Raw genomic sequence first — 14,199 nt, 5'->3', positions numbered from 1 at the left:
GGATGCTTAGACCCTTGTTACGTTTGATGTTGAAAAATGTTAGACTTTTATCTTGATCTAATTCATGAGCTCTTGTATTCATTCATAGTCTCAACTTTTATGTTATTTAAATCATTCAGCAAATTAACTACTTAATATTTTTGATAAGGGTAGACAGAAAGGATTAAAACCACAAAACGTTAAGCCGTCTTCTTGCATAAGCAGTAGGCATCTGTCATTATGCATATACTTGTAGCTATCCTGGAAGGTTGTGGTTTATTTACTTTATTTTTATAGTATGCAGATTATCTCTTTAAAACAGTACAAGATAGCTTCAGGTGCAGCTGTTGTAAAATAAATAAATATATTGAAATTTTGAATCCTAATGACCTTATGAAAGGCAGAAATCTGCAACTGTCTAATTATCTATAGTGATGTGAATATAATTTCAATAGCCTGCTGTGAGTTTAAAGCTTTTCTGGTAAGTGTTTTACCTGTTAAATGAGCTAGAATGCTGTCTGTCTACGCAGCTCTTCTTCCTTTAGGCAGAACCATGTGAAAATCATTCCAAAACAATTAATGCTGCTTTAGTCACAAATTATTGATTTTTCTGTTTCATAGAGTATACAGGGAACTGCTGCTCTACTTAGAGTCTAAAATCAGGCATTTTAATTGTGTTTTCCAGGAAGATATGAATTTAAATGAAGATAAAAAGGCACCATTGCGGGAAAAAGACTTGAGTATCAAAAAAGAAATGGTGATGCAGTACATTAATACTGCTTCGAAGACAGTAAGTAAAGCTGTCAGCTTGAAAACGAATGCTGCAGCGTGCAGTGTGGAAAACAGTGCATTTGTCTAATGAAGTGCTTACGCTTGTGCAAAACTGCAATCAGAAGGCTTTGAATGCATAATTAGAAACACGTACTATAATAAATTAGCTCAAGATATTTCTCATAGTATTCTCTTAAACTTGGTTGTGTGTGTGTGTGTGTGTGTGTGTGTGTGTGTGTTTTGGTCAGTCTCATTGTTAAAAGAAGCACTAGTGTGTTCTGAGACTATACTTTGTTAGTGAATTAAGATGGTCATTGATTTCTAGTGTCATTCATAAATGAAGATCATATTTGTGCTATAGAACTTTACCTATCTAAGTTAGGATTTCTAATAGTCAATTCCATATTGTGCATTTTCCTATGGGCATATCATCTTTGAACACAGTAGAAATGTAAGTTTTGCAAGGAACATTGTGTCTTCCATAGTGACCAGTTCTCCAGAGACCCTTGAAAAGGAGGGGGAATACTGACTAAGTGTCTAGGAAAGTCTATCTGGCACACAGAATCTGTTGCTTTGTCGGTAGCAGAAATCCGCTCATGAAGTGCTAAATTGTGAAAAATAGGGATTGGATGAGAAATATAGCATGGAAGTGTTTTAGCTTGCTTTGTTTTTCTGTAATAAAACAATGACCAAAGCCAACTCGGTGAGGAAAGGGTTTGGTTGTTTTAGGCTTACAAATTACAGCCCATCTTCAGAGGGAAGCTAAGGCAAGAACCTGGAGGCAGGAACTGAAGCAGAGACCATGGAGGGATGCTGCTTACTGGCTTGCTCTTCACAGTGTTGTCAGCCTGCTTTCTTATGCAGCCCAGGCCCAAGTGCCAAAGTACGGTGTTAGAGTATGGTCTTTCTTTACCGATTAACAATTAAGAGAAGGCCACACGCCAACTTTGATAAAGACACTTTCTCAAATAAGGTTCTACTTTCACCAAGTATGTCAAACTGAGAACTGAGGTTAACTGTGACAGGACGCTAACCAAGAAGTGAAAGGCAGGAGAGAGTGCTTTTGGCTGAATTTATAATAGGATTAGAAGGAAGTAGCTTCTACAGTGGTTTTCATAGGATACTTTAACCTAAGGCCGGACATGAGTGTAAGTTATTCATCCCTCATCTCTGTTTATCTATCCACTAGACAGTCAGTGACTCAGTGCTATTTCTTTTGGAAGAAACATACAAGTGATGTTTAATTCGCAAACATACCTCTTGTGTGGCAGACTCATCTTCAGTCGTAGACCCCATTATGAGTCTGGGATAAATGGGCTCTGTGTTCAGCTGCTCTGACACGGTATTAGTGGGTTTTGCCCTTAAGACATGTGGCTGCCATTTACAAGTTAACGTTTGTTTTTTAAATCTCTTGTGTATAAGTATCTCAATGTAATTATTGTTCATATTTTTCCACCTGTAAAACGACAATTCCTTTTTCATACAGGCATTCTATCACCATTAAATTGCTTCTTCCATTTTTAGAACTCTTGACACTGGTGACTTCCTCTGTGTAGTTGTTAAGTTGTCCTATTATTTGCTTATTCTTGTAATTGAAGTCATTATAGCACACATCACCATTATATCAAATTTATCATAGTAGGTATAGAGAAAAGTATCCTATAGCATACATTTATAATGGGCAATTTCATATTTTTAAAAAAGATATTTCTTTATCCAGTATATATTTATTGACTGTTAGTATTTGTTAGACAATGTTCTAGACATCAGAGATCGATGCCACAGTACTGTCATTGTTTGTTAATGGAGCTACTTGGTCCACATATAACTTTACACATAAGAAAAACACATGAAATTCAGTCTACAAGACCCAAAGCATTGTAGGTGAATTGTGTCGTGTGGAATAGCTAGAGGAGATGACTATTAATAAATTTTAAATCCAGCAAGCATAAATTTATTAGGTATAATCACATAGTATATGTTGTGTGAGTTACAACTGCCTTAAAAAACCTTGTATATTAGTGTATTTTAATTCTGAAATTTAAGAAAATAAATAGAAGAAAAGATTGACTCCACTTGAACTTTTTAAAAAAAGTTCTTTTGTTTCCAATTAATTGATCATTTTATCTACTTATACTCTAAATGTTTTCCTCCTTGTTGTACCCCCTCACTGAGTTCTTCCCTCCGTCACTCCTCTTCACCTCTGAGAAGGTGTCTACTCCTTTATCCCCCACTTCTATGATATGAAGTTTTTACAGGATTAGGCCCAAGTGAGGATGCTTCAATCCCACTTAGAAGGCGGAACAAAATAATCATGGAGAAAAGGGGTAAACAAAATAATCATGGAGAAAAGGGGGTACAGGATTAGGTATGTGGGGGAGACAGGAGAGAGGCCCAGAGGACCAGGAGAATGAATGGAACTATGCAGCTTCCAGAGGTGGGAGTGGGGAGGCTCCCAGGACTCAATGTGGGTGACCTTAGCTGAACTGCTAAGTGGGCAGATGAAAATTTCAACCCAAAATTGTTCCTGTCTAAAAGAAATGCAAGGGCAGAAATGGATCGGAGAACAGGGAACATGGGATCCACGCCATGTGTGGGCACCAAACCCTGACTACTGATGCCATGTTGTGCTTGCAGACAGTAGACATGGCCGTTCTCTGAGAGGCCCTACCAGCATCTGACTGAGACAGATGCAGATAGTTGCAGTCAAGTATTAGACTGAGCTCAGGGGCCCCTATGGAAGACTTAGAGAAGGAATTGTAGGAACTGAAGGGGATGACAACCCCATAGGAAGACCAAGAGTGTAACCTGGACCCCTGGAAGTTCTCAGAGACTAAGCCACCAACCAAAGAGCATTTACATGGGCTGGTCCAAGTCCCCTGGCACATATGTAGTTGAGGACTGCCTTGTCTACTTAAACTTTGTAATGGTAGATCTATATGAGTTTTTATTTACTGATTTGTTACTTTAATTATTTTGTACCAAGGTTGGAGTTTATTTACAAAAATAAACAGGACTGAAAGAAATTGTCTAGAGTGTGAATGTAATATTAACTTAGTGTGTGGAATATTTGGCTTGTCCTAGAAGGGCAGACATTTTTCAGGATTTCTGTCATCAAGATTCTTGGGACTTTAAGTGGATTTACTATGTTTGGAGACATCCTTCCTGGATGCCTTCACCTGGCTTTCTTTCATCTTTCTTCTTTGGATTGTGCCTATCACAGCAGATCTGTGATTCCAGTGTTTATATTAGGGCTTACTTTGTTATGGTTGATTGAGTTTATATTCAGGCTGCACTTTCTCCACGACTTGATAATAAAAGCTAATGATAGAGGCCAGGGAGACCGTAGATGAAGTTTTAAACAATTAAAGAAAGTGTTAAAATTTTTTTCATTTAGACTAGGACTTAGACCAATTAGATATCTTTTCTTCCATCCCAAAAGATTGGTAAAAATTAAACATAGAATTATTCCTTTTTAAGTTTTCAAAAGAAGAGAGTCTTCCAATGTTCTATTTGTAAGGTTTTTCATAGTAAATTATGGCCATAGCACAGTTAGGCCTTTGGGCAGTGGTTCTGAACCTTCCTAATGCTGAGACCCTTTAATGCATTCCTCATATTGTGGTGACCCCAGCCATAAAATTACTTTTGTTGCTACTTTCTAACTGTAATTTTGCTACTGTTATGAATTGAAAGGTAAATACTTGTGTTTTCAGATGGTCTTAGGTGACCCATGTAAAAGGGTTGTTCGACCCCAAAGAGGTTGTGACCCACATGTTGAGAAGCAATGCCTTAGAGGCTGCAAGCCATATCCCACAGAAGGGATAGCAGACCTGTGAAAGAGTGCAGGGCACAAAGGTGGAGAAGAGCTGATTAGGGAGACCAAGTTTACGAGCTGGTTCTTCTTTAGGAGGAGCAGCATGTCTCTCTGTGACTCCAGGAAGCTTGCTAGCGCTCCCTGACTTTGCTTGTCCGTAGTCAGCCTCATTTCTGTGTGACTGTAAAGGTTTCAGTCCATTTGCTAGAACAGTTTAGAAACCTTAATGATGTAACTTTCTTTCTTAAATATTGCTGAATTAGTGCCCAGATTTTTAAAAACAAAAAAAACAAGGCTAAATTCCAAGCATTTTAGAACCTTTAATGAGACATCCAAAAAGCAGTAAAGTTTTAAATATCCAAACTAAATGATGTTGAGTTCTAACTTGAGTTCCTAAGTGTAGGATTGTAGAGTTGTATATGTAAGTACATATATGCATATGAATGCAAATCTATATATACATAATCATGTTCATGTCTATAGGTGTATGTGTATGTAAGTACACACATATATATATTTGTGTGCTGCATTTGCACTAAGCATATTTGTATGTGTATTACAGGTTCATGACACAGTGTTTACAGGCATTTAGTGGTCTTCTCATTGGGCCACTAGTTCTATCTCAGATTCATGTTCTCAACTATGGGGCGTGTATTCTCTAGCACGGTTGTCCTAGGCATCAATGGGAACATTTTGAGAATGTATTAGACATTCAGTTGGTTCATCTTCCTAGATGGTAAGACTAAAATTAATTTGTTTTAGCCTTGAATTATTAATTTTATGACACTATGAGGAAATTTCTAAGCTATCCATTGTCACCTTTTTTTTGGTTTAGGCTTTAATTGTTGGTTTTATTTATTATTTTCATTTACTTTAATTAATATATGTGTGCGCATGCTCATTAAGTGAGTGCAGGTCCCAAGGAGGTAAGATGGCATCAGATCCTTTGGAACTCAAGTTCCTGATGGTTGTATGCTTTCTGATGCGGGTGCAGGAACTACACCCTGAACCTCTTCGAGAGCAGCTAGTGCCTTAAGTTGCTGTATCATCTCTCTGACCCCTTAAGTGTTAATTTTAGGAAACATGTTAGATACAAATTAACCAAGGTTTTTATTTTCCCTTCTGTTTAAGGACTTTATATAGTTTAACACTAGAAACTTAGATTAGCACTTACTGCTTGTTAAATTTAACATGGGTTTTTTAAGTTATGGTTCATAAGGTACCCTTCATGATCCAAAAGCGTATTAGAGTTTGTTGGTTGGCATTTGGAGTTTTGATCTCAGCATCACCCTTACTGGTTATTCTTTGCCTGTTTCTTTCCTGGTTCTGCTTGCTGCGTACGAGAACATTTCAGAGCCTAAGGGCAGCGAATCCATATCTTGTCAAGCATATTTTCTCATAATCTATGTAGCACTTAATAATTTTAATTTCTGCATGTATATATCAGATTTTATTTATGTAGAATTAACATTATATTTCAAGAGCTCAAATTAGTACAGCATCCTAATGAGTTGTTAGTGAGCAGAACCACTAACAAGTTTTGCTGCTCTATTTTATTGTGGGTCATGGTGGTAGTCCTCAAGGAGGAGATGGTAATGAGCAAAGCCAATCACTTGTCCTTGTATGAAGAGATTTTATTAGGTTTAAATTGGAATTCCACATTACTTGTCTTTAAGAGTTTATGGTAAAATGGCCTTTATTGTAGGTTTTTATTTTATTTTAGTTTTTTAAGGACTTTCTCTTGTCTAGGAAAATAATTGCCTGCTGAATTTTAGACATGGAATCAATTGTTCAACAGTGTTTATATCAGTTGTTGGCATCAGGCATTGAAGGTCATCTGCGGAGGTGATTTCATGGTTGTTGAGCTGTTTCTTCCTCTTAGATGTTTTGTTATGGTGGTTCATTCCAGGTTTAAAAGAATCATTTAAAAAACGATTATGTGTGTGTGTGTGTGTGTGTGTGTGTGTGTGTGTGTGTGTGTGTGTCTGTCTGTCTGTCTGTCTGTCTGTCTGTCTGTCTGTGGGTGAGTATGTGGGTAAAGGTCAGAAGGCAGCTTGGAAGAGTGAGTTCTTTCCTTCCCTCCTGTAGAGTCTCAGGATGAAACTCAAGGCACCAAGGTTAGTGGCTGTTGCCTTTACCCACTGAGCCATCTCACAGGTCCATATACATACATGTATGTATTTATCAGCATCCTAGAAAGCACTAGCTAGAGGAGCTATGCTCTTTACGATACAGATGAAAACTATGAGAAAATGACCATATGGAGTAAACTTTCTGAAAGGAACATTTCCAAAGGAAAAACCACAAGAGAGAAGTTCTATGAACAGATACCAGGTGAAGGAAAACAAAGTATCCCACAACAGTAGCTTCAGTCCTGAGTGTGCACTAGAGTCCTTTAGACCTATTCAGATAAGTCCATGTCCAGGCTGTGCGGTTGAACATTCGGACCAGAGTTACTGCATGTGGAGGGCAGGCATTTATTTGAACTAAGTGAGGTTCTCTGAGATTCCTGTGTGAGCCACAAATAAGACTTTTGGGTTGTAGAATATGCCTGACTTCACCTTGTACCTCATAGGGCAACAGTAATCTAATGGAGCCAACATTTTGATGCTATGTAATCTTCAACTTGGTGAATATTACTAATAGACATTCACACTGTGGCTTCAAGTGTGATGTACTTATGCACAGCATTTCAGTAAAAGAGTTAACGTTAGCAGGAGGAGGAGCAGATGCTGTGAAGGCCATGGTGCATTTTCTTTGTTGGTGACATCCTTCAGTTTGAGTTTCCCTACATGGGATGGTTTCTGCAGATTCACTGAGGCTCATCATTTTGACATGCAAAAGACATTTGTTATTTTTTAAAGTTTGCTGTAGAGCAGTAGCCTCTAAACTCAAAAGGACAAATTTGTTTTAGCATCTTATCTGTATTATTTGTTATTTTACATCCCTTCATTACTAAAGAAAGTTTTCCAGGGGATATTCAGTAACTGATCTGTAATTCATTTATAGTCTGTAAAGAAAGCAGTTCTCAAGTAAATGTAGACAGCCTGAAGCTTCTCTGTGTGTTCTGTTATGTATACTAGTTGTAGACTTTTCTGGAAAAGCTGTATCTTAGAGTTTGAATAAAATAGTAACTCATTTCCCGGCATCAGATTTTTTTAAGGATAGTGTTGTTACACTCCTATTTGGTAGGTACATTTTTAGTAGCTATTAGATTGTTTTTATTTACTTCAAGATCTGCACTATATGTGGACCTTGAAGTTTGCAAATAATAAAGGTCCAAATAATATGTGAAGTCAAGTTAGTATTGTAGCTAAAACTAGAAACTGAGATTTCTTTTTCTTTTAAAAGTGTGTGTGTTTGTGTATGTGTGCATGTGTGTGTGTGCTTGTGTATGTGTGCATTGACTCATAGATAACTTGTGCTGTATTTGTTTATTATAATAGCAATGCAGGTTTATTATTAAAACAGAATAATCACAAAGATGCCTGTGAAGACCAAACATAATCCTCCAATAAGTCATTGACTCTATCCTGCTGAACATTCTGTCACATGCTTCATGTTCTTATTAAAAAGTTTAAGATGAACGGAATGGGGGAATGATATAATTCTATTCTTAATAAAAATAAAAGAAATTAAGATTACTATTTAGTATTGTTGATTCTAACATTTCCCAACAGAATTGTTTTGTTGATATCTTCCTTCTCTACCATTCCTTGACCCCAGCCTTCTTTCCACTTTTTATCTATTTCTATTCTGATTTACACATTTTGTTTCAGCTCTGAATCTCAATTCATCTGTTTTTTTCCTCAGATTCCTTCCACTTGGTGTTTATTCCTGCAGTGATTTCCTTTTTTTTTTTTTTTTTTTTTTTTTTTTGTAAACATTTTAAGATTGGCATCTGTACATTGCACTGGTCATGTGTCAAAGGGCTATTTCATGTAAGCATAAGACATGCAACAGGAAACAATTACCCTGTTTTTAACCTTGAAGTGAATTGTGAAATCTTTTTTTTTCTTCTGTTTAACTTTAAAATTTTTTGTTTAGTTTTCTTTTTCTGTTTAAGTTGTTTTGGTTTTATTTCAGTTTCTTACTCTGTTTTAAATGTTTGTTCCTTGTCTTCTGTATTTGCTGAATATCTGACTCCATGTTGAAATTGGTACACTAAAACATTGATTTAAGGTTTTTTTCCCATACAGTATATTTTGATAGTATTCTTTCCCCTCCCTCAACGCCTCCCAGATTCTGTCTGCCCAACTTTATATTCTTTTTTCTGAAAATTCTCTATCTTTAAAATAAAATAAAGGAAAATAAAATAACATAAAAACTCAAAGAGGAAAACCGAAAGGATTGAAAAAGAGAAATCAAAGCAAATAATCTATAAAAAGAAAGTCATTAAGAACAAAACAACACAACTACAAAAAGAGAAGATACACACACACACACACACACACACACACACACACACACCCCATGGTATCCATTTTGTGTTGGGCCACGGAGATGCCTTTCATTTTGTAGGAATGATCTGCTCAGTTTTACTATTATTCGTGGGCCTTTTCTGCTCCAGGTAGAATCCCGTGTTGCTTCGGAGCCCAGGGAGCTGAGTGCTGGGCTCACGGACACTGAGGGCCAGCCTCTCATCTCTTAGGTCTTTCTGTAGGCCTCTGTTACAGTGTCAGACCAAACTCCTCACACAGCACTGTCTGCTGATAATTCAGCCACGTTGGGCTTTCCTCTTTCTCATAACCTTGTTGCTTCCTCCTCTTTATTCCAGTCCGATTTTGATAGTCTGTGATCTGATGGTGAGTTTCCCACTGCTTTCTTTTGAAGTTCTGGAGGGCCGCATGGCTATCCAGTGATATTATGTTATCCATGTTGTTTTGTATTTACCACTGTTTTTGTCTTTTTATTTTCTTGTGAGAACCCAGGAGGCTTCCAGAACCACAGTACTTTTGCTACGCATTGAGATTCTTCAGCCCTCTATCTTTTCTTTGTTTTATGAGCAGTTGTAATTTGAGTTAAAAATGGTTCTCTCATCCCCCCCCTCCTCCATTTTCCAGGAAGGGGTGATGATTTATTTCAGGGGAACTAGTATTCTGTAGAACTTCACCTGGTAGCTCTAGTTTTGCAGATTATTGCATCTGTAAACTCCCATCAAAGCACTAAATGGTCCATGACTTGCAAACAGATTTCCATGAAGTACTAGTTTTAGCCTCACCTGCTGTTTTGCTTGCACGGTGCAGTCATCCCATGTATTTCCAGTGAGCTGTGCAGGATGTGTCCTTGCTGTATCCCAGTTTCGAGGAACATGCAGACTGCCCTTCAGTGTTGGACCTCACTAGGTCTCATCTGCTTGTGTGTGTCTATAAATTAGTGAGTGTGTTAAATCTATCACAGCATGAAATCACTTCAAGCGTGGTGAAAGACTATCTTAAAGAATTTAAATTGATTGCAGATGTTAGTGCAATTAAGCAGGCCTGATGAGCTAAGGATCGTGGTTCTCAGATTTGAATATGAATGCATTTAAAAAATTACAGTCGTGTGCTCCGTGTAAATGGAATTCATAGGCATCTGAGAGTTTTTAATCACCTTCTGTTTTCAAATGGTTCAGGAACATGAGAAGTGACATGTGACCCTTTCCGCAGGTACCTGACTCACCTAGAACAAATACCTATTAGTCTGAAGTACATGGTTTTGCCGCATCTTTATCCAGCAAAAACTGATGCTAACTATCATTTTGTTATTTTGCTTTTCTACCACTTGGCTTTATCTATTTCTGTGTTTGTAAATCAATGAAAATATTATTTTATAGGTAGACAAAATGCAAACTTTTAGGTTGAAAAATTAGAGCAAGTCTTACAGGCAAAGAACAACGTGTAGATTGCAGACTTCTGGTGGTTGACTCCATCTAGTTAACTAGGACTCGCACACCAGAAGCATAAAGGGAAAATCTATTTGTTTTTTTTTTTTTTTAAAGTAGCATGACAGTTGTAAATCTGGCATCAGGTTTGAAGCAAGATGGTAAGAAGGTGAAATAGAGTGTATGGTAAGCTCATTTTCAGTGTGTCTCAAAATTATCCCATGATTGAAGGAAGTATGCTTTTTTATTTCTGTAACATTGTACAATGTTACAGACATTAGGACTTTATTATATACTGTATTAAAGTGAAATACCAAAATGATGAGGAATGAGGTAAGTACAAATTAAAGATTACTGAAAATGTCTGAAGACCAGTAACAGTAACGACTAAAGACAAAGAATACATTTTTCCCCCTATAGATGTTGCAAGTTAAAGTTTTGTTCTACAGTACTATACGGAGGCTCATTTGATTTCATTCTATAGCATATACTTTTCTAGAAGTAACTAATGCAGCTGAAATTATTAAATTCAAGGACTAATTTTTTTTGAAATGATGTCTGGTTGAATCTGGAGCTCAGCACTTGGGCTAAGACGAGCTTGACAGCCTCAGTGTTTGCCTGTTGTGCCCCTCCCTCAGTTCTGGTGTTGTAGATATGCACCAGTACTCAGATTGTTTTATTTGTTTATTTATTTACTGTGCTGAGAATTCAAATAAAAGTCCTCATGTCTGCACAGCCACTGCTTTACCCACTGAACCATGTCTTTGACACACATTTTCTTTTAACTCACATAGGATTACATAATATTGTGACATAACATATAGTGTTTGGTTTTATTAAGAATAAAACCAACTCTTGGCATTCCTAGAATTCGGTACATAGGAGCAGACATACTTAGCTACCACATATATTTCTCAACATTATTGCAGATTTTCCAGATGTCTGTATGCAGAAACTTAGCATGAACTTTGTTTTTATCTTTTACCTCCTCAGTAATATCATGGAGATTTGTTTTTCTGTAGCATGTTGTACTTTGTCCTTTAATTAGTCTACCCTCTTTTCTTAGGAAATGGATGTGATTCAAGGAAAACAGACCTTACTGGTTTGTACATCTGAAAAAAATGACTTTATTTTGATAGGTCCAGGTTCAAGTTCTCCAGCGACGAATAAGGACCCATTCTTTCAATATTTTGTAGCCTTTTCTTTCTGTGAATTGGTTTATTTGTCCATCTTTCTTACTTAGTATACACAGAGGGTTAACATGAGCTCCTGGCTTTATTCTTTTATTTTGATTTGAGGTCCTCAAAAAGTTGAGAAAACATACATTGGCTTAAAAAATCATGTATGTTGTTAAACTAGTATCCCTGCTTAACACTGACCTTATCTCTATGTCTGTGTCTGTCTGTGTCTGTGTCTGTCTGTGTCTGTCTATGTCTATCTCTGTCTATTTATGTCTATGTCTATATATCAACCAAAGAATAATGTATTAATATAATTCAAATATTAGATTTAAAAATATAACTTAATGTATTAAGATTTTATTTAAAACCTTTCCTGCATCTTTATGTATAAAATCAGCTTCATAGTGTCCTGGCTTGGTTCTTATTCTATTTGGCCTTGGGAATTTTGTGATCTAAAATGGAACACACCTTTTTTCCCCACTCTGAAGTATTCTTAGGCAGGCTACATGTTATCTGACAACTTATTTTTTAAATTATGAGAGACACAGACAGGACCATTTTTGTACTTTACCCCCTTTCGTCTAAAAGTTATACTTTTTCTTCTCCTAACTGTAAGCTTAACCCTGTTTCATTTTATTCTTTACAGCTGAACTTAGCATACTTATTGAGGAATGTTGTGTACCTTGGAAGAGTGTGCTGTAAAAATTTTATTTTTCCAAACTTGAAATAATCCTTTATTAAAAAAAATCAACCCCTCTTTCTAACCTTCTTATTGGTTATTTTATTTATTTACATTTCAAATGTCATTTCCCTTCCTGTTTTTTCCTCAAATTCCCCTATCCTACCTACCTCTGCCCTGTTTCTATGAGGATGCCTCTCCACTGTACTGGCTGGTTTTGTGTCAACTTGACACAGCTGGAGTTATCACAGAGAAAGGAGCCTCAGTTAAGGAAATGCCTCCATGAGATCAATGAAATTTCTCAACTAGTGATCAAGGGGGAGGTCACAGCCCATTGTGGGTGGTGCCATCCCTGGGCTGGTAGACCTGGGTTCTATAAGAAAGCAGGCTGAGCAAGCCAGGGGAAGCAAGCCAGTAATAAACATCCCTCCAAGGCCTCTGCATCAGCTCCTGCTTCCTGACCTGCTTGAGGTCCAGTCCTGACTTCTTTTGTGATGAACAGCAATGTGCAAGTGTAAGCTGAGCAAACCTTTTCTCCCCAGCTTGCTTCTGGGTCATGATGGTTTGTGCAGTACTGGAAACCCTGACTAAGACACCTAACCCCTAACCTGTTCCCACCTCACCACCCTGTCATTTCCCTGCTCTGGAGCATCAAACCTTCACACGACCAAGGGCTTCCCCTCTCATTGATGCCAGATAAGGCCATCCTCGGCAACATATGCAGCTGGAGCCATGGGTCAACCCTCTTTTATTTTTTAAAAAAATTAATTTTTTTTATTATTCATTGAATTGTGTGTGATGTTGAGGATTGAACCAGATCCCTGTGCCATCTAGATAACTTGGTGATCCAAGGACGCACAGCTGTTTAATCCTTTCTTAGTCTTCTGTGCTCTCGTTCCTCATTTTTCTTACCACTAACCGGATCTTGCCCTCTAATTAGCCACATACCACAAAGACTATGGTTGGTTCAGCTATTTGGTCCCAGTCTTGCGACTGTCTTTGCCAACTGCTTAGTGGGCCATGGCCCATAGAGAAGCATGTGCTGCCTCCGCCTCACAAGTTACATTTGGAGGCCAGACACAGAAAATCATGAGTCAGGTTCATGGGTTGTCCAGACAAGATGGACAACCCCGTGAGAATATCGCCTGTGCAAATTTATCATTGTTTATATTTAATTCATAGAGGGTCACAAACTCAGTTGTTCAACATAGTAAGATTTAGCATGTACTTCATGAAAAGATGTATAAGCTAATACACAATGGTATTTACAGATAAAAGCATCTTCATAATTTATAATCAGAAAGAAAAGCATTCTTACCATGTTTCCTTACAGACCTGTCTATGTAGAATTCATATGAATTCTTTACTTAATTTGTAGATGATTTATAGAAACTACTGACCATATATTTAAACTAAGACCCTGTTAATGTGAATTCCCTTAGCACCGTGTGATGTTTATCTTAATTGTAGTTGTCCATTTTACTTGATGTCATAGATGAGACTCTTCATGAGGGCAAGGAATACCTACTGTGTGACATGTGTCAGATGCACCTTTGTGTTTCTGGTTTTCCTTCTGCGAATGAGGAGGCTGCAGAATGCCGTGTCTGTGGCCTCTTTACATGTTCTAATGTAGACGGCCTCCTCTAAATACACTTAGTATACATTAGAGGACTTTCAAATGGACACATTTGCGCCGTTTAGTGGTAATCATTGAATTTATGCTCCATCTTAATATATATGAGTCATTTTAGTGGGGGTTTATATAATTTCTTGTATTTTGAGTTTTCTCTAACTATCTAAAGTTAATTGTCATAAGATCTGGTGGTAACTTAGAGTTGGTAAATTTATCTCCTCTGAATTGAATGAACAAACATCTTGCCTGTTGTGACCTTTTAGGGAGATCGGCCATGGA

General features: G+C 37.3%; 1 protein-coding gene across 1 annotated transcript in view; it reads left to right on the top strand.

The window, feature by feature from the left end:
- DIAPH3 (diaphanous related formin 3) overlaps positions 1-14,199 on the top strand; it is a gene marked incomplete at both ends in the record, with an annotated part of 452,874 nt that overhangs the window by 66,132 nt on the left and 372,543 nt on the right. Inside the window, one exon of the mRNA XM_080917022.1 lies at positions 665-769. Coding sequence (XP_080773148.1) covers positions 665-769 — 105 coding nt within the window. The remainder of the gene's footprint in view (positions 1-664; positions 770-14,199) is intronic.

This window comes from Micromys minutus (genome assembly GCF_963924665.1).
Source record: "Micromys minutus genome assembly, chromosome: 5".
NCBI lineage: Eukaryota > Metazoa > Chordata > Mammalia > Rodentia > Muridae > Micromys > Micromys minutus.
Note: the sequence above shows the minus strand (reverse complement) of the source record. Positions and strands in the feature narration are given on the sequence as shown.